Raw genomic sequence first — 27328 nt, 5'->3', positions numbered from 1 at the left:
TTGTAATGTGGTGTGTTAAAGGACTGAATCTTCAGAACTTCTTGTAGGAGCCTGAGCCATCCCTGCTACCTTTTGTCCTGACACCAGCTGGGAGAACCTGCTGTTTTTATACTTTCATTTGTTCTGAACCTGACTCAAGAGCTTGGACATCTCTTGATCCAACAAGAGCTGGAGCAGTGATTGCAGGGACACTGCTGTGTGTGTGTGTGTTGCCTTTCCCTGGGACATTGTGTGCCTTCCACAACTGCCTGTGAGGGAGCTGAGCTAAACTGGAACCCTGTTCATTGCTGCTTGTGGTGACAGTGACCTTCCAGGGAGCTCGAGGCCCTTACATGGCATCACAAGAGGTGGAGAATTGCTCATCCTGACCCTGGTTGGCAGGGCAGGGATCTGCAGTTTGGCATCTGCTCTCAGAGAAAACCATCCCTGTGCAAACCAAGCCAACTGCAATGTTTGTGACCCAAATGGGAAGTGAATAGCTGGGAGCGTTGGAAAGCTGCAGCTGTGCTTACAAGATTCTTATTTTAACCTTGCTTATACCAGGACTTGAAAAGAGCAGAGGGAGGACTTGTGATGGGAGATCTGAGCTTGGGAGCTGCAAACCAAACGGGCTCATTAAGCACTGGGCAACCCAGATTCCTCTTTTCTTTCAGTCCTTGACCCTTGCTGTCTTATCTCCCTGTGGCTGACAGCAGCTGTCTGGCCACTTCTGCCTAGCAGGATCACAATTAACGCTTGTGCCGCTGCTGGCTGGGGCTTCTGAGCTTTGCAGGTGCCTCAAGGAGCTTGTGGAATAGGAAGAAATAATCCCTTACTATTGCTGCCTCCACTCTCAAGCATTTCTTAGCCACTTCCAGCCCTTTGAAACATAGACCAGAGAGGAGTCTGCCTCTTGCAGAGGGATGTTCTGCACAAGGGGTGCTTCTGAGATCCAAAATCTTTTCTTCATCCTCAAGGTTAAAGCAGCTGCCACAAGCACCAGGTAACTCTGTGCGTGCCAGTGCAGTTGGCTCAGAAAACATCCCTGAAACTGGGAATAACTGGTGGAACAAGGCACTCATCAGCAGAGCTCTGACCCAGTCCATGTTTTGGGTGGTGGTGAGGGCAAGGTTGAGGAGGGGCTTTATCTCATGGCCATCACTGACCATAAGCTGCTGCTTTCTGGCTCAGGCAGTGGCTTCCTGAGGCAGATGAGGGTGTTCCAAAAGCCAGTGGTCCTCACCTGAACAGCAAATCTTCAGTGACAACCTCCAGCACCAGCACAGAAAGCAAAATGTCTGTCCCTGCTGGAAAATCCTTGCCAGGAAATACTCCACTACTCCATACAGAATTGCTCAAGGCTCCTTCCAAGAGGTCTTTGAGTTTTCTTAGAACTTCAATGGATTTCTCTTTTCACTCTCTATCCTCATTACCATATATGCATATGCAAGTGTTTGAAATCACCTCCCAGAGGATGAAAGCATAATGACTGGAGTACAGTGATTCAGGTTTCTGCTGCTAATAAAAACCTATTTTTACTCTCCTGGTAAGTAGGACAGGAGGGAAGAGTGAGGCAGAGCTGAAATACAGCAAAATAAAAACACCAGTTGCCATAGATTTCCAGGCTTTTTCCCTTTAAAATTCTCCTTTCAACAGCAGTCACTCTGACCTTCTCCCGAGGTCTCTGGTGTGGAGTTTGGATCCCTCAAGCCCCAGTGCCCCTGGCAAAATCAGCTGGTTGCTGGTGGTTCCTCTGCCCCTGTGCTGCTGATCCTGCCAGGCTGGATCAGCCCAGGCTGGATTTGCTGTCTTGGCAGTTGCTTCCTCAATGAACACGGTCTCCAAGGAAGGGAAATGGATTGATCCGATTAGGAGAGTGGTGTGCCACGCATGTCACCGAGAAAGCCATCCAAGGAAGCCATCCATGGCATCTCTGAAGGGCCCTGGGCCAGAATCCAGTTAAGCTGGTCCAGCAGCTGGGATGGGCTTTGCTTAACTCCTGTAGTGCCCCTTCAGAGACTAGAGGTGACAATTGCCAGATGAGATCTGAAACAGTTCCTGTCCCTCTCCCCGAACAACACCTTCCTTCCTGCAGACAAGGGGCTGCAAAACTCCATTGCTGCAGAGAAAACAGTTTAAAGATGCTAATGGTGAAGCAGTTTCTGGATGAGAATTCACCCCTCCCTTGAATCCTGCCTGATTTGTCCCAGTAGCTGCATTTCCATTTGTTTATCTCCTCACTCCTCGCTTTTCCTGATAGTTTTGTTAGAATCCCACTTTTTTTTAGGCCGGCTGTCAAAGCAGTGTAAGACTAGAACAAAATTATAATTACAGCTCTGCGCAGGAGGTGCCTTCAGCCTTCCTTCCTGAATGGAATTTGGAACTGGGGTGATAAAAACCAGATGGCTCAGGTTGGTGAGAGTTCTTGGACTGGCTCAGGCCCTCCTCCGTGGTTGGAGGCCAGGAGTTTAGGGGATGCCAACTGCAGGGTGGGAAGCACTTGTGTCCCGTCAGGCTCATGTGGGCTGGGAAGTTGTGTAAGAGGTACCTGAGTCTGGAGGAACTTCTGCTCCCACCCACGTTTAGGGGGTCACTGGGAGTGTGGAGTACTCCAGCAGCACTTCTAGGAAAGTTTGGGTGCCCACATGCAGTACTGGGAGATGTCCCAGACAGTCTGGAGTCAGAGCTCTGCTATGGGAGTACGATGAAAACCTAAGAGGTTTATCCCATCTGGCTCTGGGATGCTGCTGGGAAGCAGCCTGCTGGATTCCTGATCTGATTAAGAACTGCTTTCAGAGGCGATATCCTTTCCTGGCCAGATGGCAGCACAGGGTTTGGTGGTGATAGGAGTCCCTTGAGACAGGGCAGGGTGATAAAAAGATAAAGTAGGAGCATTTCTGCTGTGGCCTTTTTGCAAACTGGCTTTTAGAGGAAACTGCTGCAGTAACTGCCCCTCTCCTCAAGCTGGGAGATCCTGCAAACTTGTGTCTGTTGGGCTGGATCACTCTCAGCTTCAGGATAGGGGAAGTTCCTTCTATCCTGCTTGCTTGGATAATAAAACTCTGGCAGCTCTGCTGATGTGTTTTGACTTTCAGGTAGTTTGGGCTGGAGTTGGTGATGGAGAGAATGGTCCTGAGCTACCCTCTGTGCCTGTCCCTCTGTTCCTGTCCTATTCCCAGTGTGTCCTTTAGCACACCCCAATACTGACACCTGACCAGTCCTTTTGGTTTCTCCTGACCTGGCATGGGTGGAGCTCCCAGCTTGGAATATTCAGGTGGGCTGGGGCCATCCTCATTGGAGGACTCCTGCATGCCTTGTGCACTGACCCAGCTCTGCCCTTGGGCTCTCTGCAGCTGGTTTAGGAAGAAACACGCTCAGGCAGAGGCGCTGGTGCCCATCCCTCCCAGCCCCGAGACCAAGGACAGGTGGAGGAGTATGACGGCGGTGCCTTACCTGGAAGATCTGCATGGCTACAATGAGGAAGAGGATGATGACTTGTATGACATTGAAGATGATATCATCTACACTCAGGACTTCACAGTACCAGGTAGGGGAGAAGTGGCTGTAGGAGATTTTTTGTGTTTAAAGCTTTTTTATGAAAGGCCTCTAGGTCTGAATAATCCTTTCAGCAGACGAGATTCTCGGTTGTGGAATGGTGTGAGTGAGCCATGATGCTCTAGATGCCTCAGTCCTTGATTTGATCAACCAGGATGCCCATCCCAGTGTTAGCCCTGTGCCAGCTTCTTCCCTTCTCCCAGGAACAGCTGCTGCTGGACTCTGTAGTTAATTCTTTGGTCCAGTTTTGCTAGAATGAGTTATTTGTGAACAGAGCCCTGAAATTACCCTGCCTTCCAGGCATGTGGCACACTTGGGGGATCCCCTGCATGCTGGGAGACTGGTCCCAGCCTGGTTCTTGCCTTCCTCAGCTCCATGTCCATCCCAGCCTGGCCACTGCCAGTGCTCCCCAGCTCCATGTCCATCCCAGCTGAGCAGGGTGAACCCCACGCAGGCAGTGTCTGAGGTTAAGGATCACACTGGGAGCACTGACACCAGGAATTTCACCCTCCTCATAAAAACAGCACCATTTCAACCCAAATCACAGCTGTCATGGCAGATGACAGGCAGATTACTGGAAGATCTTCCATGTTCTCTATGTAACTTGTGCTGTTTCAGAGGGATTAGAGACCTAAAGGATGAGAGGGGTTGGTGAGGTGGGATGTGCAGTGTTTGTGGTGGGCAGGAATCCCCTCAACACTGGGAACACACTCGTGGGAGGAGCAGGATGAGGAGGGTCCCAGCACAGCCCCTCGGTGGGTTTGTGAGGCATTGCAGAGGTGGGGGCAGCTGCAGAGGGAATAAATGTGAATTTCTCCACCAAAGTCTTCCTGCAGCATCCTTTTGAACCTGCTCAGTGCTGCATTTCTAGCAGTGATTCCATATTAAAATATAAATTAAAAGCCCCCGTGCACATGGGGGATCAGTTCAGCTGTGGCTCTGCTGGGCAGCCAGAGCAGGAGTGTGAGTGACTCATGGGTGGGGGTGGTTGTTGGATTTGAGGCGGGGAAAGAGGAAACCTCATTAAATCCTGTGTTCTTCAGAGGAAGAAGGGGCTTTGAGGAAGTGCTTTCATTTTTAAAGGGTTATTTAAAGATTCATGCAGCTCTGTGGGGAGATGTAAATGTTCCAAGCCCTTGGTTCAATCGGTGTTAAACATCCCATCCAGGGAAGTGCTAGGAGAGGATGGAGGAGAGGATTGGCTGTGGCCTGGAGGCAGAATCCTCAATCCTCTCCCCCTCTTGTGCAGTGAAGGGATGTGATGATCCTCCTGGTCTTGCTTTTGTGCTGCCTCAGGTCTAGAGGCTGAGCTCTGCTCTTTCCTGTCCTACATTAACCCCTCCTCTGCTTCAGCCCCATCCTGCAGCACCTGCTCCCGGGTTTTTCAGTCTGAGGCTGGAAAATACAGCCAAGACTGGAGCTTCTGAGCCAAGCCTGGTGCTCAGGAAGCTGCATTCCTGGCTGCTCATGGTGCCTGTGTGCTCAGTCTGACAAACAGCGATTCAAAGGCTCTTTGCGGTGTTACTTTGAAACCTTTTTTGGTGCCTGAATGAGCTGGATGCGGAGCCATTAAGGATGTGAGGGGCGGCAGGGATGAGCAGCCACGTTCCTGGTTCCTCTTTCAGCTCTCCCTTTATTTATATTATTTTTAGCCCTGCTCGTGGTGAGGGTGAGGTGGGCAGGAGCTGCTCGGGCAGACACAGCGCTGGGTCAGCGGTTCCGCGGGGGCAGCAGTTGCCAAGACTTCAGCCCGTGCTGAATTTTTATTTTCATTAATTTGAACGTCAGCAACTGTCATTGGTGAAGGAGGTAAAATTAGCTCACGATTCACCTCCCTCCTTGATATCCATAACAGACTCCCGGGACTGTGCTTTTGAAGCAGGGAAGGAGGGGAGGAGGGAAGAGTCACACAAAAGACAAGTGAGCTGTTTGGATAGATTCTTTTTCCCTCCCCAGTCAGAAATGTTAATTGACTTGGCCCGAGTTCAGCTGAGGGAGGGGAAGGAGAAGTGCTCAGCTTTGCTCTGAATGGGGTTGTTTGAGGCTCTGCAGTTGTGCTGGTGGGATGGAGGGATGGCAACAAAAACCTGGAGCCCTGGGGTGCTGCAGCCAGGCAGTGCTGGGCTGGGGCTGTGGCCTGACCCATGGGAGCTCCATGCCTGGAGGCTCTGGGGCCTGTGTGTCTCTTCTAGAACTTGGACCCCTGAGCCCTTTCCAGCCATCACTCTTCCAGAGGGGTCAGGCACTGGAGGAATCCATAAGCAAGGCCATGAGCTTTGTGCTCCTGAGCCTCCTGCTGTGCCAATCACTGCCAGAGTACTAGAGGCACTGGCACTTGCCCTGGGGCGGCCAGAGCACCCCATCACTACAATCCCTTGTGGTGAGCTGGGCTGGGCCAGGAGCTGTGCTGCTCCGGAGTACCAGGCTGGGCACTGCAGGTGCCACTGGCTCCAGCAGTGCCAGGGTTGGGTGCCAGCAACCAGGAGCTGTCCCTGGTCAGTCAATCCCTGTCTGTTCTCATGGCAGGAGTGCTCAGGTAAGCCAGTGATTGGAAGCTGTGGCAACGCTGGGAGCTGTTGGGAGGGATACAGGGGGAGGTCCAGGAGGAAATCAATTGCACGTGTAACCCAGGATACACCACCCCTCCCTCCCCATCTCTGGCAGTGGGCAGGGATGATGTGGCAAGGCACAGGGGTCCGAGGTGGGACCCCCAGTGTGCTCCCCCAGAGGAGCCCTGTGTTTGTCCCCCCTAGCTCCCAGCAGTGGGGTGATGGTTGGCGCAAGCAGAGCTGACGTCCCACCCAGCCTTGGCAGAGAAAGGATTGAGCATCCTTTAAAGAAAATTATACATAATCGTCTTACAGCCTTTGCTTCCACTCAAACCTCTGAGTCATAACTGAAGGGCCCTGGAGCGTGACGTTCCTGCTGGAAGGAAATTGCCTCGGCTGGATCCGGTAGGGGGGAGCCAGGGGCCTGACGAAGCCTCTCTTCAACCCTGTGTTTGGCTGGGGGCTGCGCCGTGTTCCCGGTGGGAGCACCCCGGGATGCAGCCACATCCCCAAGTGAGGGGATGTGACCCAAGCCCCGGCTGTGGCAGCAGGAGATGCCTTTGGAAATGGCTCTTCACCTGCTTTGCTGAGTCACAAGGAGCTGAGGAGGGAGAAGGGGTGAGGACACCCGTGGGGTGTTCCTTCAGGGGACAGTGACACAGCTGAACCCCAGCCCTGCCAGGAGAGGCTGCGCTGCCCCATTCTGCAAACACACCCAACCCCTGGTTGTACCCCAAGTTGGTACCTGAGGCTGGGACCTGCAGAGAAGGCAGGAGGAAGAGGAGTGACCTCATCCACTGCTGCCCCTCTGCTCCCCAGAGGAGCTGGGCTGCTGCATGAGGTCTGGGGCAGGGCACACAGTCCAGGGAGGAGGGGACACTGTGTCTGTGGGGCCAAACCAGTCCTGGAGGGGAGTGGGGCGGGAGGTGCAGTCTCAGGCTCCCAGCCTTGCACATCCCAGGTTGGGGATCCTTCTACTGCGCTCCTCGCAGGCGCAGGAATGGGTTCGGATTTCCTGCAGGAGCAGGATCCATCCCGGGCACTGGGAAGGGGATGCTCCTTTAGAGTCTGCTGCCACCCCCTCACTGTGGCCGTTCCCTTGCAGGACAGGTGCCTGAGGAGGAGGCCGGGCAGAACGGGCAGAGCCGCGGCAAGGGGCTGCCCAAGGCCATGTGCATGAACGGGACGGAGCCGGGGCAGCTGAGCGCCAGGGCCAAGGGCGAGCGCCGGGCCAGCGCCTCCTCCAACCCCTCCCGCAAGGCCTGCTCCGCCAGCAGCAAGATCCGCAAGCTCTCCACCTGCAAGCAGCAGTGAGCTCCGCCCAGGTACTGCTGGGGCACGCCGGGGTCTGCCCGACGGAGGAGGGGGATATCTGAGCCTGCCCCAGCCATGGGCACGGGGAGGGAGTTGAGGGGTGTTTTGTAGTCTGGATTCTGAGCATCCCTCTGCAGAGTCCCTGGTAGCCAGGGCCTGGATCTCCTGTGGTGCTGGGGGTGCAGAGCCCAGGGGAGACCCCCCCATGCCCTGCTCTATTCTGCCCTGTCATGTGAGAGGTGCTGTAGTGATCTCTCTCCCCTCCTGAGCTGTGGCTAGGCTCTGCCATGACACCCCCTTTCCCTGGCACCAGGGCCCCTCTGCCCTGCTCCCAGCCTCACCACCTACCTGGATTTGGGGAGCACAGAGGGATGCTGAGCCCCAGGGTGTCCCCCAGAGAGGCCCCCATGGGACCTGCCCCTGGCCCAGGAGGTGGCCCTGTCACCCATGGCCAGGCCACTGCCATGCCCAAGCCACTTCCAGGGGAAGCTGAGCCCACTCGCTGCTTCTCCCCCTCCTTCCGGCTCCCTCCTCCCCAGCTCCAAGCCCTGTCCCCTCCTTCCCACCCCTCATTCATAACGGAGCCAGCAGTGACTCATGTTCAGCCTCATCCGCCCCCGGCCTCATGCTCGTCACGGCGCTGCTGGGGCTGAGCTCTGTTATCTCCTGGATCACGACCAGCTTTGTGGTGTGAAAAAAGCCCAAAATATAAAAGCCGGATCCTCCCCCTGCAGCTGTCAGAGGCCCGTGGCAGCTCCATCTTTAATTCATGGGGGCAGTGAGTCACCTGCGGGAGTCAGTGCAGCCAGAGCCTGGGATGGGGCTCCCCGGGACCTGCTGCTCCTCCTGCCCCTTCCCGCTCAGCTGCTGCTGGAAGGGGAAGCTCCTCGAGGGCTGCCCGAGCCTGGCTGGGTCCCCTTAGCCTAGAAACCTTCTGAAGGAAGGGAATGCTTCCCTCCTTGGCATAAAACATTCCTTGGCGCTGTTTTCTCCTCAGGGGTTTTGCTTTGGGCAGGTCTGGGCTCACCTGGCTGAGGGACCACGTGCTGTGAGAGCTTCTAAAACCTTCCAGGGACAGCACAGGGATCCTGGGCCCCTCGCTCCCATCCAGGATTCCAGAGGGAGTCCCAGGGCAGGGTGCAGAGCAGGAGTAGAGCCAGCACCCCAAATTGGGCAGCCCCTGCCACCCCTAACCCCCTTCTCTCTGTTATCCCCACAGCATCCCTGGGCCCAGGCCAGCCTGTGTCCCCCTCCTTGCCCCAGCTCTGCCTCTCTCCTGGGACTGGACTGTGCTTGCAATCCAAAAGGAAACCAGAAGAAACCAACCAAGGAGCCCAGCCCCCCTTCCCTCCCTGCACCCCCTGCTCTGGCCAGCGTCAGGACACAAAGCTGCAGTGGCCAGACCTTCCCCATCAGACACCTGGAAGTTGAACTCTGCGGCTGCCAGGACGCTGCCCCCTTCCCCCCGATCACTCTTTGCCAATCAAGACACTGATTCTGTTTTAAATTTTGTGGTGGGAAGGGTGGGATGAGGGGTCGGGGGCTGGGACCCTCTCCCTCCCCCCTGCCAGGCCCCCCAGCCGTGTAGAGTCGTGCAAAGCCATTGCCGTGCACTTTATGTTTTAGACTACTGTTATATATTATATATTTTCCTCTTATTTTTGGGGTTTTTTTTGTTTGTTTGTTTTTTTGTTTTGTTTATATTTGCGGTATATTTAGAGATTCCTACACATCGTGATGTGTTAAAATAAACCAGATGAGGAAAAAAAAAAACAACAGGTATTAAGACAAAGCAGAACTCTATTACACCTGCATGCTGCACGGGGGCTCGGAGGGGCTCAGAAGGGAACAGGGCCCAGGAAGGGCTCAGAGCTTGGGAGGAATCTGGGCTCCAAAGGGATCAGGGCGGTGGCAGCCACTTGGCTTTTTTTCTGTTTTTTTTTTTTGTTTGTTTGTTTGTTTGTTTGTTTCTTGCTTTTCTTTCCTCCCCCCTTTTTTTCTTTTCTTTTTTTTTTTTTCTTTTTTAAAGAAAAATAAAGTGAAAACAGCAGGTGGGTTTCATGTCCTTCCTTCTGCAGCAGGTGGGGTCAGGGGTATGACCAGCCCCTCCTCCTCCTTTTCCTTTTGGAAAGGCACGGTCCCCCAGGCAAACCCTACACTTGTGGGGCAATGCCAGGCCCGGAGCCCTGCTGCCCCCAGCCCCCAACCCCCCACAGCAGGCACCATCCAGAAGAGGGGCAGAAGGTAAGAAAAGAGTTCAGAGATGTCACAGTTTGTTTTGGTTTTTGTCCTTTGTTTATAGACTTAAAAACGCAGAGGTGATGGAAGGAGAGCTTTGGGCAGAGCCTGCACAGAGGGAAGGGGCAACCCGGCCTCTACTCGCATGCAATGGGGGTTTGGGGGGGCCCTGCCTGTCCCCCCCCCCACACACTGCCAAGTCCCAGGTGCCACAGCCAGGGAAGGGCTGGAGCAGTTTCTCTTTTTCTCTTTTTCACCCTAAAAACCTAATCAAAAGTGAACATGCCCCCCCACCCCTCCGGAGCAGCAGCAGCCTCTGTAAAAATCAATAAATATCCTTGAGCCCCCACTGAGCTCCTGGGGTGGTGGGGGGCATTGGGGGTCACCCACAACACATGCTGGGGATGCCCCGCTCTGCTCTCACCCTGTACCCTGGGCCGGGGGGCAGCCCTTACCCCTCCGGGGGGTATTTCTGGGGCTCCCGGGCCGATCCTTTCCCCTCAGCTCTTGGGCTGCCACTCTGGGGGCCCCCCAGGAGGTGCTTCAACCCCTCAAGAATCCCCCTGACCCTGCTTCCAGTTTAGATCCCAGGCTCCCTGCAGATCTTGGGGGGCAGGGTTTGGATTGAGGCGGTGACTGCCCCCCCCAAACTACCCCTGGCCAGGGTGGCACCACAGCGTCCCCCAGAGCGGGGACGCCCAGCTCCGGCCCCTTCCTGGCGGGGACATTCCCGGCCGGATGAGAGGCTTATTGCTTGTAAAACCACAGAGAGAGGGGAGAGCGAAGGTGCTACGGGGACTCAGCGGGGTGAGGGCTTCAGCAAAGTCCCTCAACGCTGACCCCCGGCCAACGCGCGGCTTCTCCACCGTGCCCCGACCCCCGGGGCTCCCCCAGCCCAGGCCCTCGCTCCCGGGAGCCGGGGGGCTTGGCCACCCCACGCTACCAGACCCCCGTGCTGAGGTTACAGCCGGGGGCCCCCTTGTGCCCTCCTGGCCTGGGCCAGGACCCCCTTCCCTCACTGGGCACCCCGTGCCAGCAGCAGGAGGGGATGAAGCCCTGAACCCTGGTGGGGGACGAGCCCCCCTGTGCCAGGGTGTCTCCCCCTCATGCTGGGCCTAGACCGTGCTGTGGTCGGGGGAGGCATCACTGGCCACTACGGCCACCGCGCACTCGGGGGTTTCTCTCTCTGCCGTTTTCCTCAGGTGCCCATAGAGCCGCTCCTCCAGGCCGCCCGCAATCTTGTCCATCAGCTCCGAGCCGGAGCCCAGCCCCAAGCACCTCCCAGGGCCGGGGCAGTCATCATCCTCACGGAGCTCAGAGCCAGCCTTGGTCTCGGGTGCTGCCTCTCCAGGCTCCTCCACGATCACCTGGATCTCGGGGTCAGGCAGCACCGGGGCAGGGGGTACCCCATCAGATGCCTCTGCTGCCTCCTCGTCACCGGCGCTGACAATGCGGGGCAGGGGGCTGTGGAACCGGGAGTCCAGGGGGTAGTTGGCACTGTCGCCACGGCGCAGAGGTGTCCGGTGCCGCTCCAGCGCCGGGTACCGCACGCCAGGGTCGCTGAACTGCTTCGTGTGCTGCCACTGCTTGCGCAGGTGAGTGCGGGAGCGGTGCTTGCCCCGCAGCGGAGACTCGTCAAACTGGGGGTCGTGGCGCACGAAGGCATTGAACAGCGCGTCTGTCTTCTCGTCGATGCTGTAGTCCCGCCGGGGCAGCCCCTCCCGCCCGGGGAACATCTGCCCGTACGGGGACCAGGCCAGGGGGCTGTGGGGACGGAGGTGTCCCCCACCCGCTGCGCCCAGGGTCGTGCTCCCCCCCTCCTCCTCTTCCTCATCTTCCTCCTCCTCCGGGTCCCGGCCCTCGAAGCTCTCAAAGATGGTTCCTTTCCGCCCGGCACTGGTGAAGCAAATGCGCTTCTCAGAGGCCGTCTGGTCCTTGGGGGGGCCCTCCTCACCCCCCCGGCTGGGCGCCTCGATGGAGGCGTAGCCACTGTCCATCTGCAGCAGCTTGCGTGTGCCGGGCTCCGACTCCTCCGTCTTGGGCCGACCCCAGAACTTCTCCTCGGGGCCTTCAGCCTCATCCAGGGAAGGGGAGGGGCAGGGGGGCACGCCGCTGGTGGAGGAGACGCTGTCCCCGCTGTCGCTGCGCACCGAGTCCTGGTCGTTGCTGCGCTCGGAGGCCGCGTACAGCTCCAGCGAGGCGCGCAGGCTCCAGATGTCGTGGTAGGCGCTGGGCTGCTCGGGCACGCTGGACTTGCTGGGGCTGCCCGCACCCCCCTCGCCTGGCTCTAGCCTGCGGGCACCATCCCGGTGTCACGTCAGGGACAGACCCCGCAGGCAGCGGGCAGGGATGTGCCAGCCCAGCCCCTGCAGGTTCCACAGCAGTGCCATGGTGCCACCTGGTCCTCCATGCTGTCGCAACCACCGTGCCCATGCCCCAACCCAGCCTCCCCCTCACCAGCCCCCCCCCAGACCCCTCACCCCAGACCCAGTTGCCCCACAAGAGCTGCAGAGGTGGGAGCCCCCCATGCCCAGGGCCCCTCTACCCTGTCCGGCTCACCCATCCCCATCCCCTCTTATCTACTGAAAAATACCTGCCGAGAGAGGGTGGGGGGCTGGCAGGGGAGGGCAGGAAGGGGCCCCCCGCGGGATGGAAGGACACGTCGTCCGTGTGGGCAATGTACTGGATGATGTCGGTCTGATGGGGGTCCCGGTCCTCCTGGTCCATGCTCTCGCTGGCCGCCCGCTGCCTCTGAAACTGCCGACGCTTGGGGGATCCTGGGGGGCGCAGGGCAGGGCTGGGGGGACAACCCAACCGGCACCACCAGTCCCCCCCCCACACATATCCACCCACCCTGCACAGCCCGGCGGGGCCTCTGCTGACCCCCACCTCTGGTGTCCAGGCTGGATGCCCGCTGGGTGCTCTCCAGCTTCCACTTCTTGATCCTGAAGTAGGGGCTGGCCCCGTCCAGGCTGGCATGGCGACGCAGGCGGGTGAAGAACTGCAGGACGGTCCCCTGGGGGGGGGTCGGGGGTGGCTCCTCGGGGCCGGCACTGCCTGCCCCAGCCACCTTCCCACTCCTGGGTGCTGCTGTGAACTGGGGGTATGGGGAGGCCGTGAGTGCCTGCTCGGACCCAAACATGCCTCCCCAGCCCCGCTGCATCCCACTCGGCTCCTTTGTCCACTCTGAAGAGCTGGGCTGCAACAGATGCACAAATGTCCCCCGGGGCAGGGATGAGGTGGGGGTGGAGGTGGGGGGGCAGAGCCTGTTTCTAGCTGGATGCCCACGTCTCTTCCTGAGCCCTGGCACGGAGCGAGGGGGCAGGGATGGGATCTGGGGGAGCAGGGAGGGAGCAGGACAGGACCCTTGGGGCTGTGCAGGCTGGGAGCCCCTTCCCAATCCTGGCCCCTCACCCCTGCACTCACCGAAGGCCCCTCCCCAGAGTCGGAGGAGGCAGACGGGCTGGCCTCTGTGAAGCTGGTGTCCACGGTGGAGTTGTAGGTGTCCCCGGGCAGGGCTGAGCTGGGGCCCACAGCATGGCTGGGGAGCACTGGCCGGGGCAGGGCCCCTGTGGGGGGCTGCAAGGCAGAGCATGCTCAGGGGGTCTGCACGAGGGTGGGGACAAGGAGGGGCCCCTGCACCCCAGGACCTCCTGTCTCTACTTCCAGCAATGCCCTGAGACTCGCATCTTGGGCCCAGCAGTGCCTCCCTGGGGTGCTGCAGGATGCCTGGCCTCCATGTCCCATCTGTCCCTCGGGCACTGAGGGCTCACCTGGAAGATGGCGAGACCGGGCTTGGGCGGGGGCAGGCGGGGGGTCATGGCCAGGCTGTTCTCGCTGGACTCGCACTCGTGGATGGTGACAATCTTGAGGGCAGGCGGCGGGAGGTGCAGGTGAGTCAGGCGGGCATTCTTCAGGTGGTGGAAGTCCCCCTCTGTCAGTGTGTACCTGTGGGACAGCTGGGTCAGGAGGGGCAGCCCCAACTCCTTGTCCCCCGCTCAGCCCAGAGCTTCACCTCCTCCCCTTCTCCTGGGTCTTCTTCCCCTGGTCAAAGAGCGCGGCCTCGTTGAAGGAGACGCGCCGGGCAGTGGAGGAGCTGGAGGACAGGAACCGCTCACTCTCCGCATCCCGGTAGCTGGAGGACGACAGGCACTCAGGGTCCTCCACTTTGCCAGTGATATCTGCAGAGAAGGGGGTCAGCAACCAGCTCCCCACACTGTGGTGTACCCCAGCTTCCCCAGCTGAGGCTTGGCAAACTTGTTGCACTCGTGGCCTCAATGCCAGCCTGGAATTCCCTGCTCCCAGCTGCCCGTCTTGCTCCACAGCCAGGGATGGGTAATGGAGGGCACAAGGGGTGTGTGGTGGTCACTGTTGCGGGATCAGGGGCTGCACCTTGGGAGGGGAGGGGAGGGCCCAGGAGCTGCCTCACTCCCTCCCCAGATCTTGGGATGCAACTGGGGGGGATCAGCACAGCACTCGGGTCACTCACCCTGCGCCTGCTGCGAGTCATCCAGGTAAGTGGTGTTGGTTTTCTCGGGGTCATCGCTGGCTCTGCAGGGGGAGGAGGGTCAGAGGTGCCCGGGCCAGGCCCCCTGACGGTGCCACACACCCCGGGGACAGTGATGTCACCCCTTGCCCACCTGGAGTGCCGCCGGTCGGCCTCACAGCAGCGGCGGCAGATGATCAGGATGCCCGAGAGCAGGACCAGGGTGCCCCCGATGAAGATGGAGAGCAGGGCGAGGAGCAGCACATACCCATCCTGAGGGGACACCTCGCCGGGCACCGCCTGCTCGGGGCCGAGGGGCTGAGCCGCGGGGACCCGCCGGGGGGGCCCGGCCCACCCCAAACCTGCCCCCGCCGCGCCGATGGCAGCGCTGCCCCCGGAGCCGCCGCGCCCCCCCCACCCCCCGCCGCCCCCGGGCCCTGCCTGCACCAAGGCAACGGCAGCCGGGGAGGCTGAGCCGCCCACGGCCCCCGCGCCGAGTGGGAGTGGGAACAGGGTTGGGAATGGGGACGGCGGCAGGACCCCCAGCCCTGCCCCACCGCGGGGGTCGGTGCTCTCTCCCCCTGCCCCTGGAGAGGGGCTGATCCGGCAGCAGCGCCCAGGCCCCTGGATCCCCGCAGCCAGAGCATCCCAGCAGCGCACAGGGCACTGAGAACTGTCACCCACTCCCAGCGCTGGCAGAGCAGAGGGTGACAGCGGGGCTGCTGCCGTCCTCACTCGTGTGAAGACGCCAGCCCCACGGCAGCCACGAGAACCCCAGAGCTCCGAACATGCCTCCCCCCTCCCGCGGGACCCCGAGGCTGGCGGCCTGGGGAGGGGCGGCAGAGACAGGCGGGGGCAGGCAGGGACAGGCAGGACTCACCGTGGCGCTCTCGGTCCCGTTGTCCCAGGGTGTTGGGTCATCGCTCATGGTCTGTCCCGGCCCGAGCGTGTCCTGGGGCGGGGGTAGACAGAGGGAGGCACCGGCCGGGACGGCGGAGCCGGGCCGGGGGTGGCGGCGGCGGCTCCTGCCCGGCCCCTGCCCGGCACCGCGGTGCGGAGCTGCCGGGAGGGACCGGGAGGGAGGGACCGGGATGAAGGGATGAAGGGAGGGTGTGCTCAGGGGAAGGAGGAAGGGATGGAGGGTGTGGTCAGGAGCGAAGCACGGATGGAAGGATGGGGAGGAGAGGGCAGAACCGCTGCCCCTCCCCAGGGAGCCCCTCACCCCCTCCGGGCACAGCCACCCCCCGCGCCCAGCCCCCGGACTCGCGTGGGCACAACCCCCGACCCCGCGAAGAGCGGCCACGGTCCCCGCGCCCGGCTGGGGCCGGAGCCCCCAAACGGTGGCTAGTGCCGGTGGCCAGATCTGGCCCGGGGGTTGAAATCCCTGCCCCAGGTCCGGGGTGACACCGCACTGCCGTCCCCGGGGGCCAAACGCAGCACCAGCCCCGCCGCCGGAGGACCCCCTGGCCGCGGAAGCTCGGGGGGAGCCGCGCTGGGGGCTCCCTGTAGGGACGGGGGGCAGGTGGCCGCCCCACAGCTCGTGGCGTGGGTGTCGCCGGAGCGCGACGGGTGACGATCGTGAGTCATCCCGAGAGCGGCTCCGTCACCGGGCTGTCCGCGCGGGGGGGACACCGAGGGGCCGGGCCGAGCTCCTGAGGACCGAGAGCCGCCGGGACAGGGGTCCTGCTCCCCTCCTCCGCGGCATCGGCCCTGCGGCCTTTGGGGACCCGGCGGGGACCTCATCCTCATCACTCTCCCGCGTGCCTGGCCCTTCCCGGGGGCTTCCGAGCTCCAGCTCCCGCTGCGAGGCCGTGTGTCCCCTCCGTGCGTCCCCAGGCTGCTGAAGGGGCTGAGCCCGGCCTGGCTGGGCGATGCTGTGTCGGGGACCCCCGGAGCAGGCAGGGGTGGGCACTTGGAAGCCGCTCAAAATTAGGTCAGTGAAAAATGTGAATGGTGCCCGTGAAGGGGTGGGGACTGTCACTCGTGGGGACAGCGCAGGGGTAGCCGTGTCGCAGCTGGCAGTGAGGCACAGCTCAGAGGGATGGCTGAGGGCAGCCCTGTCATAGGTCGGGGTATCAATCCCTTGGAGGGATATCGGGGTGTTGGGGGCCTCCTGAGGCAGAGAACCCCCTGCCTACACCCGCCCTCACGCCTCTCCAAGGTGGTGGGATGCAGCACAAGGTGAGGGGATACACCCCGCGACCCCCGAGAAAGGCTAAGGGGGGGTGGGGGGGGGTCCCGCTTCCGACAACATGGGGGGACCCCGGTCGAGGGGGCTGCGGCTCCACGTGGGATGGGCGCCCCATCGGCGGGATCCCTGTGGGGCACCCTCAGGCCCGAGGCAGGGGGAGCGGGGGGCCAGGGGGAGCGGGAAGAATGTCCCTCCTGTTCCCCATCATGGAGGAATCCCGTCTCCATGGCGACCCGACAGGAACAGGACGGCCATTGTCTGGAGGAGGGGGCCGGTCCCCGGGCTGTCCCCCCGGGGGGGACACGGGGCGGGACCCGGGGCCGCCGCCAGTGCCCGGGGCGGGGGCTCGGGGTCGGGGGATCCCGGTGGTGCCGCGCCTCCGCACGTGGGAAGGGGTGCGGGGGGCGGGCCGGTGCTGCGCCCCACGCGTGTATGCGACCCACGGGGTCCGGCTGGACCGGGGCTGGGCTGGGGGCGTGGGGGGGATCCGCTCTGCCCCCTGTGACCGCAGCCCCGCGCCCCAGCCTAGTGACGGGATGCAGTCAGGGATGTGGGGCGGGGATGGAGGCAGGGATGTGGGATTCAGGCAGGAATGCGGGATGCAGGCAGGAATGTGGATCAGGGACGGAGACAGGGATGTAGGATGAGCGATGAGGGATGCGAGCAGGGATGTAGGACAGGGATATGGGGCAGGAATAAGGGATGCAGGCAGAGCTGGTGACAGGGCTGCCGACAGGGCTGGTAACAGCGAGGCAGAAGCCCCCGGGACCTCTACGCGCGGTAGGGCGTGATGGTCTCCCCTCGGCCGGGCCGGCTCCCTGTGTCGCGATAGGGGCTGTCGCGAGGCGGCGGAGCCAGACACTCACCTACAACCGAGACCGGGGCTCCATCGCCGCCGCTGCGCTCGGTGCGGCGGGGCGGCCCCGGGATTTATGAATGAACCGGAGCCGCCCCCGCGCGGCGCGGGCGTCACGTGGGGACAGGGGCTGCCCCAGCCCTGCCTGCACCAGCCCTGCCTGTACCCCCTGCTCCTCTGCCTGCCCCACAGTCCTGCCTGTAACTCCTGCCTGCGCCCCTTCCCGTACCTCTGCCTGTACCGCTGCTTTTATTCCTGCCTGCCACAGCCTTGACTACACCGCTGCCTGCTCCAGCCCTGACAGCACTCCTGCTTGCATCCCTGCCTGCAGCAGCCTTGCCTACACCAGCCCCGCCTGCACTCCTGCCCTCACAGCCGTCTGTACCGGTCCTGCCCTCACCGCCCCTACCTGCATCCCTGCCTGCACCAGCCCTGCCTGCACCAGCCCTTCTTGCATCCCTGCCTGCATCCCTGCCTGTACCCCTGCCTGTCCCATAGCCCTGCCCGCATCCCTGTCCCACTTCCCTGTCCCCACCCCTGCCCCGGAGCGCCCCGAGCCGCTGGGGAACGGCCGGACCGGGGCCCGGGGGCGCGGCGGCCCCTCGCTGCGGAGGCGGGCCCCCCCGCCCAGCACCACGACACTCGGCGGGCAGGGGAAACTACAATTCCTATAAGGCCAGGCGGTGTAGCGTGCTTTTCCTCCGCCGGGCGGCGCGCGGGGTGCGTCGGGAGCTGTGGTCCGGTGCCGTCCCGGCCTGCCCCGCGCTGCCGCCGCTGCCGCCATGGCCGCAATGTTGTGCGCCCGCCGCTTCCTCCGCCTCGCCCGCCGCCCCTCGCTGCCGCTGCCCCCCACCCGCGGCTATGCCGATCCCGCCGGCGGCCCCGCTGCCATGGCCTTCACCTTCGCCTCACCCACACAGGTAGGCCCGCCGCGGCCGCGGTCCGGATGCCCCCGCCGCCGCCTCGCCCGGTGTCTCCTGAGGGCCCGGGGCGGGCGGGGCGCGGCCGGTGCTGCCGCCCCCGCGGGGCTGTCCGTTCCCGGGGGCTCTGGGGTTCCCGGGGCACGGCCAGGCTGTCACAGGGCTGTCACCGGGTTGACCTTGGCCCTGACCTCGGGCCTTGCCCGCCTGACCCGGGCGCTCAGTCCCCGCCGCAGCGCTCCCGGGCCTGCCTGAGGCCGCTGCAGCCCTTTCAGCCGTGCTGCTGGACCCGCTGTGCTTGCCAGGCCCGGCCCCGCCGCAGCGCCGCCGGCCTGGAGCGGGACACGGCCGGTCCGCCCCCGCCAGGCCCAGCCGGGGCTGTCCCCGGGGCAGGGCGCGGGCTGGCGCTGGGGACAGGGACAGCCCGGCAGGGTAGGCCGGAGTGGGGACGGCAGCTCAGGGCTCCCCACGCGCTTCCCAGGCTGTGCCGGTGCCTGTCGCCCACTCCCGACTCTGTGCCTCCATGTGCCGCCTCCCCGCCGTGCCCCTGGGAGCTGGGAACGCTTCCCCACTGCCTTTGCCAGGACCCCTCCTCTGGAGCCCGGCTCCGCTCCCACCCTGTGCAGGTGCAGCCTGTCCTGGGCACACCTGGACGTGCTGAACCTGCCAGGATCTGGGAGCTGAGCTGCTCCCTTGGGATGGGCTCCTTCCTGGGCTCTACAGAGCCACCGCTCTCCATCCCCCCATCCCTGGTGACTCCGCCTTTTTGCCCTCTTCATCCAGGTGTTCTACAACGGAGCCAACGTGAAGCAGGTGGATGTGCCCACACTGACCGGCTCCTTTGGCATCCTGGCATCCCACGTCCCCACGCTCCAGGTGCTCCGGCCGGGCGTTGTCACAGTCCATGCTGAGGATGGGACGGCCACCAAGTACTTTGGTGAGCGAGGCAGGAGGAGCTGGAGAGGAAAGATGTGCGTGGGGATGGTGTTCTTGGTGCTTCCACAAGGGAGGCTCTGCCCATCCAAGTGTGGCCTGGTGCACTTCCAGCGATTTCTGCTTTCCCAGCTTGCCAGGGGCTTCTGGAAGCTGATCCTGGGAGCTGTGGATTGGGGTCAGGTCTTGGTTCTGCTCAGGCTTTCTGGGACCATCCCCTTCTCCAGCTTGCCTTGGGGTGGGAGCTGAGTCCCTGAATGCTGGAAATGTGACAGGAGGGGGCTGAGGATTTGTTCTGGGAAAGGATGGTAAGGATGCCAGGGCTGAGCCCCCCCATGTTGTGCCTTGCAGTGAGCAGTGGCTCTGTCAGTGTCCACGCCGACTCCACGGTGCAGGTGCTGGCAGAGGAGGCAGTGACCATAGACATGCTGGACCTGGCTGTGAGTACCCAGAGATTTTACCAGCCCTGGGCTCCCTCCCTAGGGGGAAATTGCTCCCCTTCTGTGCCATGGGGTCCTTGTATTGGGAGCTTTCTGTGCCCAGAACCCAGGGTTGTGTCTGCACCCCCACTACATTTTGGGATCAGGGGCTTGGGGCTCCTCCTTGGTCAGCTCTCTGGAGAGAGGGAGCTCTGCAGTCGTAAATCTCCACACCATTTCCCACCCCTTGGACAGACACTGACCTTGTCCTCACCTCCAGAACAGCTTTTCCCTGCTGATAAGGTGTCTGGGGCCAGCACAGCTGTGTCTGTAGCTCTGTGAGGCTCCCAAGTCAGTGGGTCCTTGGCATCCATATGAAGGACCAATGGCTGCAGGGGAGGGAGGGAAGGACAGTCCCCTCTCCTGCAGTGTCTCCCAGTGACACACATTCTTTGTGCCCTCATGTCCAGACTGCGAAATCCAACCTGGAGAAAGCTGTGTCAGAGATGGCAGCAGCGTCTGATGAAGCTGCTAAAGCAGAAGCTCAGATTAAGGTAGAAGCTAATGAAGCCCTGGTAAAGGCTCTGGAATAAATCCAGGTGAGGTTCACCTGCGGCCTGGCTGAGCATCCAGACCTGCTCTAGGACCTGCTGGGCTGGGCAAGGGATCTGCCTTGCTTTTGGGGAGCAGTGACCACAGCTGTCCCTTGCCAGGGTCAGGCCTCAGCTCTGGGGGGCTCATGGGGGTCCCCAGCCCAGAGCTGACCTGGGGCTGCAAGGTGGCAATGGGGCCTGGGGCTGGGCTGTGGCACTGTAGGGTCCAACCCTGACACTGTGGGATCCCGCCCAGCTGTGACACTGGAGTTCAGCCCTGACAAGGCTGGGTGGATAGTGCTGGGACAGACAGACTGGGAACTGTGGTCACTGCTGGGGCCTCGCTGGTTCCCCAGGTCCCCACTGGGACTGGCCACATCTGGGCACAACTTGGGGGCAGAGTGGGGATGCTGGGCCCCACAGGGAGAACAGCACGTGATCTCTGCAGCACATGCTCCCACTAAAGACAAACAGCTTCTGTCTCAGGGGAGGTGAGGCTGGGCTCTTACCTTGTGGCCTCTTTTTGCTCTGTCCTGCACAGACTGTGCCTCATCCCTTCCCTTCCCACGTGCTGGCAGCCGGGAATTGCGGCAGTGTGTGCTGTGGAGGGCTGTGAGTCACTGGCAGCCTCCACCGGGCTCAGCCTGGAGCACAGGAGGGCACCAGCTCCCGCTCTCTCCTGATCTCTGGTCCGGGTGCTCTTTGGTCCTGGAGAGCTGGTGGCTCGTGTTTACTCACAGCAGTTGTGCAGCTGGAGTGGGGCCAAGCCCTGGGATTGGGATCCACGGCCCAGCCGAGCCCACCTCGCACAAACCTGACCCCACTTTGTGTTTTGCAGGAATCCCACTGTGGATGCAGAACTCCCAGCCTGTCCCTGTTCTGCTCCCTGGCTGTACAGATGGAACAGGACAAACGGAGGTGGAGAAATGGTTCTGATCAATTAAAAGGAAATGTGACCCTCTCTTGTGGCACATCGCCTTCTTCCCAGGCAGCAAATTGCAGCTGGAGCCAGGAGCAGTTCCCAGCTCCTGCCCCAAGGCAGATTCACCCTGGGAAGGGGTCACCAGCACTGCCCTGGGGTTTGGCTGGGCATTCCCAGGGGAGGCTCACCCCCAAGAGGTTCATCAGACAGGTTTATAATACCTTCCCTGTGCTCCAGCCACCTCCATCTCCAGTAACCACTTGGACTGTGGGATTACAGGAGCACAGATCTGTTCCAGAGCCCTCCTGTCCTAGCACTGGCTCTGCCTCAGCCTCCCAGCTCCAGCGCTGCAGGAATCCACATTGACGGGCAGGGTGCTTCCCACAGCTGGACAGCAGCTGCCGGGCTCTGCCCCATCCGCTGCTGCTGCCAGTGGCATTTCCCCTGCTCCTGGAGATGGGCTGGGTGCGGAGAGGGAAGCAGATGCTGTGCGTGATGGAAATCTTTCCTGCTTCCGTTCATGCTGGGGATGGCTGGAGCTGCTCTGCTGAGCTTGGTGCTTGCTGGGTGCAGCCCTGTCTGAGGAGGCCACCCAGGGTTCCTCAGGGTTCCTCACAGCCCTGGGAAGCAGGAAAGGTTCACTAGTCTGCAGCACCACTGGAGGGGGTAGGTTTGGGCAAGGGGACAGCTCTGCCTGTGCCAGGCATCTGGGATGTCTGTGCTGTGTGTCCTGCTGCACCAGCTGCTGCCGGGCCCCTCGCTCCATGCCACCCTCCCACACCTTTCCAGAGGGATTTTGGGTTTCCACTGCTGTGCAGAGCTTCTGTCCCTCCCTCTGCATCGCTCTAATCCCCTTTTCCCTGCAGTGTTCCAGCCCGGGAAGGCGCGTTGGCTGCCTGTGAGGTCAGTGCTTGCCACTCCGGCCTCCCGCGTGCCCTGCGCGGCTCGCGCCGCTCTGCGCTCAGAGCAGGGCACGGCTATTTTTGGCACTGCCACCCAGGATGTAATCTTGGCTGCCTCCTCACCACCACCTCCTCCCCCTCCTCTCACTCACTCTGTCTTTCTCTCCCCCCCCTTCACAAGTGATCAAAAATAGAGCCTGTGGTGTTAAATTTCTCACTCTGTGGCTTATTAAAAGCCTCCGAGTGCCTGACGTGGAGCCTATTTGAAGCTCAGCCGACTTCCAGCTCCTGAGCTGCTCCAGTGCCTTTTCCCCTTCCCCTCTCATTCCCTTTTTTTTTTTTTTTTTTTTTTTCCTTAAAGGTCAGACATTGCAGTGAACATGAACAAAGCTTCAGAGCCAGAGCTGTACTAATTAAAACATCTTGGGAAATACTGGGGCTGGCTGGCTCCCTTCCCTCTCCTGCTGCCCCTCTCTGTCCCCAGCTGCTATTTGGGCTGCGTGAGCCTCCCCCAGCACACGCAACCGCGCTGACGGAAGGTGACTGCCTTGGGTTTTTCATCTAATGGAAGAGCGTTGGCGAGGCCGGGAAGCTGGGGAAACGGCCAGCTGCTATTTTTAGGACGGGAAAAAAGTGTCTCCGTCAGCGTCCTCTCACCAGCTCTTCCCACTGCCTCCCGCCATCGCCGGGGGAGCTGGGGGGGCCGAGGGATCCAGTCCTGCCCCTCTCACCGAGTGCCCTTGGCTGGGTGCTCCACAGCCTGCTACCTGCTGGGACTTGAAGGCTGCATTTGGGGGGAGCAGTGGGGGACCCTTCCGTGTCCAGAGACCTTGGGGATGGAGCCTCATGGATGCAAGGACAAGGCTTTGTCCTGAGCCAGGACTGGAGCAGCACTGGGTAGGGACTGTGGATGCCTGGCTGGCAGCATCGTAGCCCTACTCACCCTGAGCTGTACTTTTGGGGGTGCAGGGTGCATGTGGGTGATTAATTACATGTGCTCCTCCACACTCCCAGGCCAGCCTGCTCCCTGCAGCCTCGGCTCTGAGCCCCTCACCTCTGCCTCCAGCCCCTTCCCCTGCATGCTCATTATCTGGCTCTCCACAGCCACGTTCTCCTCCTCCCCTGGCCCCTGCTGCCCATGCCAGAGCCACCATCAGTCGCATCCTGCTGGATGCCACAAAAATGTCCTGATTCGGTGCAGGAGCTGTGTGGCTGCGGCTGCTCCAGAGGCAAAGCCCTTTCCTGCTCCCGGCTCACTGTGCAGGTACTGCAGGGATGAGCCCAGCCTGGGGGCAGGCAGGGAGGTGGGGGACAGCCCTGGTGTGGATCATGATGTGATTCAGCAGGTCACTCTCCCTCTACCCTGCCCCCACATCAGCCTGCACTGTGACACCAGTGTGGCACTTTCCTGTTCCTGGAGTGCTGGCACCTGCCTTGGGGCACAGCAGCCTCCATCTGTGGTTCCTTCCTCTTTTTGGGGTGATGGGTGCCGAGGTGTCCCTGCCTTTGGGTCCCTGCCTCTGCTGGGGCCATGCAGGACCGGGAGCCCGGGACCTGTTTGTCTCCGGCTTTGGGCTGGGGCGTGGTGGGTGTGAGAGGGGAAGGGCTGCCCGGAACGTGGTGGGAGCGGGAGAGGGCTGGTGTTGGTGTTGCCCCCCTCCTCCCTTTCCACCCAGGGCTCTCTCCCATGACTCGCATCCTCTGCTACCAGATGGAGGGTGGGGAGCGGGGCCGGGAGCGCTCGGAAAAGTGAAGCATCATGGATTCTGCCGGCGGCGTCGCTTCTCCGGGGGATGATTTCCGAGACGGGCCGGGTTCTGCCGGGCCAAATCTCCCGGTGCTGGCGGCCGTCCCTGCGTTTGGCCGCGTGGCATTTCCCCGTCCCACCCAGTCCCGAATGCAGGCGAAAGGTTCCAGCTCTCCTCTCTCTGTAGGAAAAACAACCCCAAACCCCACCGCAGCCCCAGGAAGCCCCGCTCCCGCCGGGCTGACTCATCCGGCAGAGCCGCCCCTTTCCCTGCCCAAACCTTGGCGCGCTGGTGGATCCTGCCTGTCTCAGCTGCTGACCCGCACCATCGGTGCCCACCCTGCAATATCAGGGTGGGGGTACAGAGGTTGCCCCCACCCCTCTCACTGCCAGGGAGCTGCAGGATGTGGCAGCAGCAGCTCCCCGCAGTGTGGCGACCCCCCCCCCCCGGGATGCCGGGCAGCTCCCTGCCTGTCCTGGAGGCTCTGCAGCGGCTGGGTGCAGACCTGGCCCCCTCCCACCCCAGGCCCGCGGGTGCTGCCGCTCGCCCCGGCGTGGGAAGGTCAGCGGAGGCTCCACACGCTGCTAGCACAGCCCGGAGCGTCCTTGGGCCACGCCGCCCTTGGGCGGCTCGAAGGCCGAATCCTCACAGCTTCCTTAGGATGGGGGGGCTGCTGCTGTATAATGATTAACCCGCCCGTGTTAATCATTCCGGCCGGCAGCCTTTTTCCTCTGGGTTTCCAGCTCTGGAAAATGTTCCTTTTCCGACGCCCTCCCACGCACGTGGCCCCGCAGAGGGAGTGTGGCACAGCTCAGGGGAAACCCCGTGGGGAGGAGCGGGACCTGGCTCGGGGTCTGGCACCGGGATCTGTCCTGGCGGGGCCCCTTGGTCCCGGTTCTGGGGGTGCCTTGCCTGCAGATGGCAGCGGAGCCGTGGAGAGCGTCGCCCCAGCGGCCTCACCCCCAAAATCCCGACACAAGAGCGAGTGCCGGCGGGCATTGAGGAGGGCGGGTGTTGCAGCCAGCACGACAGAGCTTGTCATGGTGCTCCCGGGCCAGCAGTCCCAGAGTGCCGCGCCGGCCACGCAGCAAACCTTGGCCCGGGGCGCGTTTCTCTCCTGGGGAAACTGAGGCACGGATTGGGAAGAGCCACGGGCAGGCCGGGGAGAGTGGGAACGCGACGTGGGAATCTCAGACCGTGCTGCTGGGCTTGGTGATTCCACCGCTGTGGAGGAGGCCCCCGGGGAGCTCCCTGCGAGTTGCCGGAGTCGGGCAGGGGGCGGTGGGGGCAGCGCGTTGCCCTGGGGGTCCCAGGTGCCTTGGCAGGGGCTCGTACCCGGGGACCATGGGCACGGCCCTCGCTCTGGGCGGCCTTGGAGGCCAATCGCACTTGGCTCTGCTGGAGGCGACCCAAAGCCGTGGGGGGCCGGAGGGGGTGCGTGGTCTCGTGCTGGGGGTTCCAGCAAAGTCCCCTCCCAGCATCTCCCGGCCAGGGCCGTGACCCGCGAGGGACAGGGGGAGCCTGAGGAGGAAGCGGCTGCCAGCTGAGCTCTTCGCCGGCTACAAAGGCGGCCCAGAGAGCCCAGCGGAATGAGGTGGCATCCGTCCAGGTTCCCACAGCGGCCCTGGTGCAGAAAATACACCCCGGGCTGATGGCTGTTGCCACAGCAATGGGCTGAGTGCCACGCAGTGGAGGGGGGCACGACCCCGGACCCGGGTGTGCTGGCACAAGACCCCGGTTCAGGGCAGTGGGAGCTCCGTGGAGTGGTGGAGCCGGGTGCTGGCAGGGACCAAAGGCTCCCGCTGCCTCCGCCCGCCTTTGATGTGCCGGGACTTCGCCTTTGGTAAAGCTGGGAGGTTCCCAAGGAGCTCCCAGGAACATCCAGCACCCAGGTGCCTGGTGCAAGCCCCCCGCGAGCCCTGGGGCTCCATAGCTGCTCGGTTCCCTTTGTCCCGCTGCAGTCAGGGGCTTGGAGCCCCTGCGGGCTCCCCAGTTCCTGGCAGGGCCGGGAGGAAGCGGCTGCAGCTGGTCCCGGCGCTGGGGCTCTTCCTGGCGGGGCTGGCGCCGGGCTGGGGCGTGGGGTGGGGAGGGAAAGCCGGAGGGCTGGGGTCGCTGCCCTCCGGGATGCCCTGGCATGCGGCAGGGAGAGGTCGGCAGCGCTTCCATCCCCATTCCCTCAAAGGCCACCCCTCCGCCGGGTATAAATAGCAGGATTGAGCCTGACACTGGAGTCACTTCTGCCACCACCACCTTGGGTGTCCCCCCCCCGCCCCGCGGGACGTCAATGGGGTCGTTGTGCACTGCGGACCCGCAGGGCACGTCCTGAGCAGCTGCTGGGCCTGACCCCGGCTGCCTCCCCCATGTGTCACCGGCATCGATGGGGCGCGGGGGTGCCCCCGCAGGGTCCCACGCAGGGAGGGGTCACGATTCCCGCTCGCCCTCCCCGCAGCAGGGGAGGGCCAGGCGCGGGTGGGCAACGGCTTCTCACCGTCCTCGTCCCCACCAGGCCGTGCCGGCCCTGCCGCCCCCTCCCTGCCCGGGCAGCGCCGGCAGCTGGGGTAATGACGGGGTGTGCCCGCCCGCCCCGGGCTGCGAGCGGCGCGGGAGGCTCCTGCCACCCAGCAAGACGGGGCCAGCCGGGCGCGGAGCTTTGCTGCCGCAGCCGGCGCGGCCACACCTGTGTGGGCTGAGCGGACCCCGCTCCCACCCGACACCTGCCCGGCCCAACCAGCTCCTTCGCGTCTCGGCCGCCCGCGGACAGGCCGCTGCAGGCAGGGCCCCCCGGGCCAGGCAGGTGCAGGAGGCGGGAGCACCAGGGGAGCTGGGGGCACGCAGGGGATCTGGAGGAGTCGGAACTCCGGGTGCTCGGCAGCTCTGGGGACTGCAGGGGCTGTGAGCCCACTTGTGCCGACGGGATGTCCCCATCCCTGCTGTCCCCTTCTCACTTCCCCACATTGTGTCCCCCGTCCGGCCCCACATCCTGTCTTGGCAGATGGGCCGCGGCCCCGACCCCGGCTGGCTGCAGCCCCTATGTCCCAGGTAGGGCACCCCAAAGGTGCAGGGTCCTGCCAGGGGGCTGCAAAATGCCTCCCCCCAGCTCCTGCAGGCTTCGGGGGGGGGGGGGGGGTGTAGGAGGGGCAGCATCTCCTGTGGGCAGGAACCCTCCGACAGGGACAGATGTGAGGTGCTGCAGCAGCCTGCGGATGTGAGTGGGTGGGTTCTGGGCAGGGCTGCCTCCCCCGGGCCTGCACCGGCCCAGGTGGCCATGGACTCCGATGGAGCTGAAAGCTCTTCAGGGAGCCCAGGGTTTAATGAGAGGCTGTCGGTCTCCCTGTGATCCTTCCGCCCATTATCTAATCGGAGCAGTGCATTTAGAGGCCACGGTGCAGGTGAGTCACTTCCCCAGCCAGTGCCTCAGTTTCCCCACAGGTTGGGTGCTGGGATGAGCTGAGCCCGGCTCCTCACAGTGTGGCTCGGCACTGGGGAATGTGGCACAGTGGCCCAGGGCTGGATTCCTCCTTCAGCTCCTTGTGACACACCTGGACCCTGGGCATGGAACCTCCCTTGAGCCCCCCATCTGGGCACAGGGCCCCGCTCCAGACACAGAGTCTAGTGGTGCTGGGACATCCCAATGCTGGAGTGCCTGGCAGTGCCGGGCAGGGGCACCCACACTCCACACACAGCAGATTCGTGGCACCCAGCCCATTCCGATGGCACACAGCT

The 27328-nt window shown here is 62.5% G+C and overlaps 3 protein-coding genes across 6 annotated transcripts in view; 2 read left to right on the top strand and 1 right to left on the bottom strand.

The window, feature by feature from the left end:
* The window catches only part of STK11 (serine/threonine kinase 11), a 32507-nt gene extending 23060 nt beyond the window's left edge, over window positions 1-9447 (top strand). For both annotated transcript variants that reach the window (XM_053965608.1, XM_053965607.1), the window contains 3 exons: window positions 3333-3526; window positions 7189-7408; window positions 8617-9447. In XM_053965608.1, coding sequence (XP_053821583.1) covers window positions 3333-3526; window positions 7189-7397 — 403 coding nt within the window. In that variant the 3' untranslated portion in view covers window positions 7398-7408; window positions 8617-9447. The remainder of the gene's footprint in view (window positions 1-3332; window positions 3527-7188; window positions 7409-8616) is intronic.
* A 222-nt stretch (window positions 9448-9669) lies between these two features.
* On the bottom strand, window positions 9670-17268 carry CBARP (CACN subunit beta associated regulatory protein). 3 transcript variants are annotated; one of them, XM_053965602.1, is made up of 10 exons: window positions 17179-17268; window positions 15002-15073; window positions 14276-14421; window positions 14125-14186; window positions 13651-13816; window positions 13409-13583; window positions 13062-13214; window positions 12525-12732; window positions 12229-12412; window positions 9670-11927 (listed from the first exon to the last, which is right to left on the bottom strand). In XM_053965602.1, the coding sequence occupies exons 2-10, from the start codon at window positions 15047-15049 to the stop codon at window positions 10751-10753; spliced, it is 2319 nt and encodes a 772-aa protein (XP_053821577.1). In that variant the 5' UTR covers window positions 15050-15073; window positions 17179-17268; the 3' UTR covers window positions 9670-10750. The 3 variants fall into 3 exon arrangements, with proteins under 3 accessions (XP_053821577.1, XP_053821578.1, XP_053821579.1); XM_053965603.1 differs by having other exon boundaries at window positions 15002-15180; window positions 17179-17241; XM_053965604.1 differs by lacking the exons at window positions 13062-13214; window positions 17179-17268 and having other exon boundaries at window positions 15002-15321.
* Window positions 17269-17861: 593 nt separating this feature from the next.
* Window positions 17862-20994, top strand: ATP5F1D (ATP synthase F1 subunit delta). Its single transcript, XM_053965616.1, has 5 exons — window positions 17862-18088; window positions 18872-19025; window positions 19373-19461; window positions 19911-20039; window positions 20872-20994. The coding sequence occupies exons 1-4, from the start codon at window positions 17951-17953 to the stop codon at window positions 20031-20033; spliced, it is 504 nt and encodes a 167-aa protein (XP_053821591.1). The 5' UTR covers window positions 17862-17950; the 3' UTR covers window positions 20034-20039; window positions 20872-20994.
* The last annotated feature ends 6334 nt before the right edge of the window (window positions 20995-27328 follow it).

Source organism: Vidua chalybeata, chromosome 27, assembly GCF_026979565.1.
Source record: "Vidua chalybeata isolate OUT-0048 chromosome 27, bVidCha1 merged haplotype, whole genome shotgun sequence".
In the NCBI taxonomy this organism is placed as follows: domain Eukaryota; kingdom Metazoa; phylum Chordata; class Aves; order Passeriformes; family Viduidae; genus Vidua; species Vidua chalybeata.
Note: the sequence above shows the minus strand (reverse complement) of the source record. Positions and strands in the feature narration are given on the sequence as shown.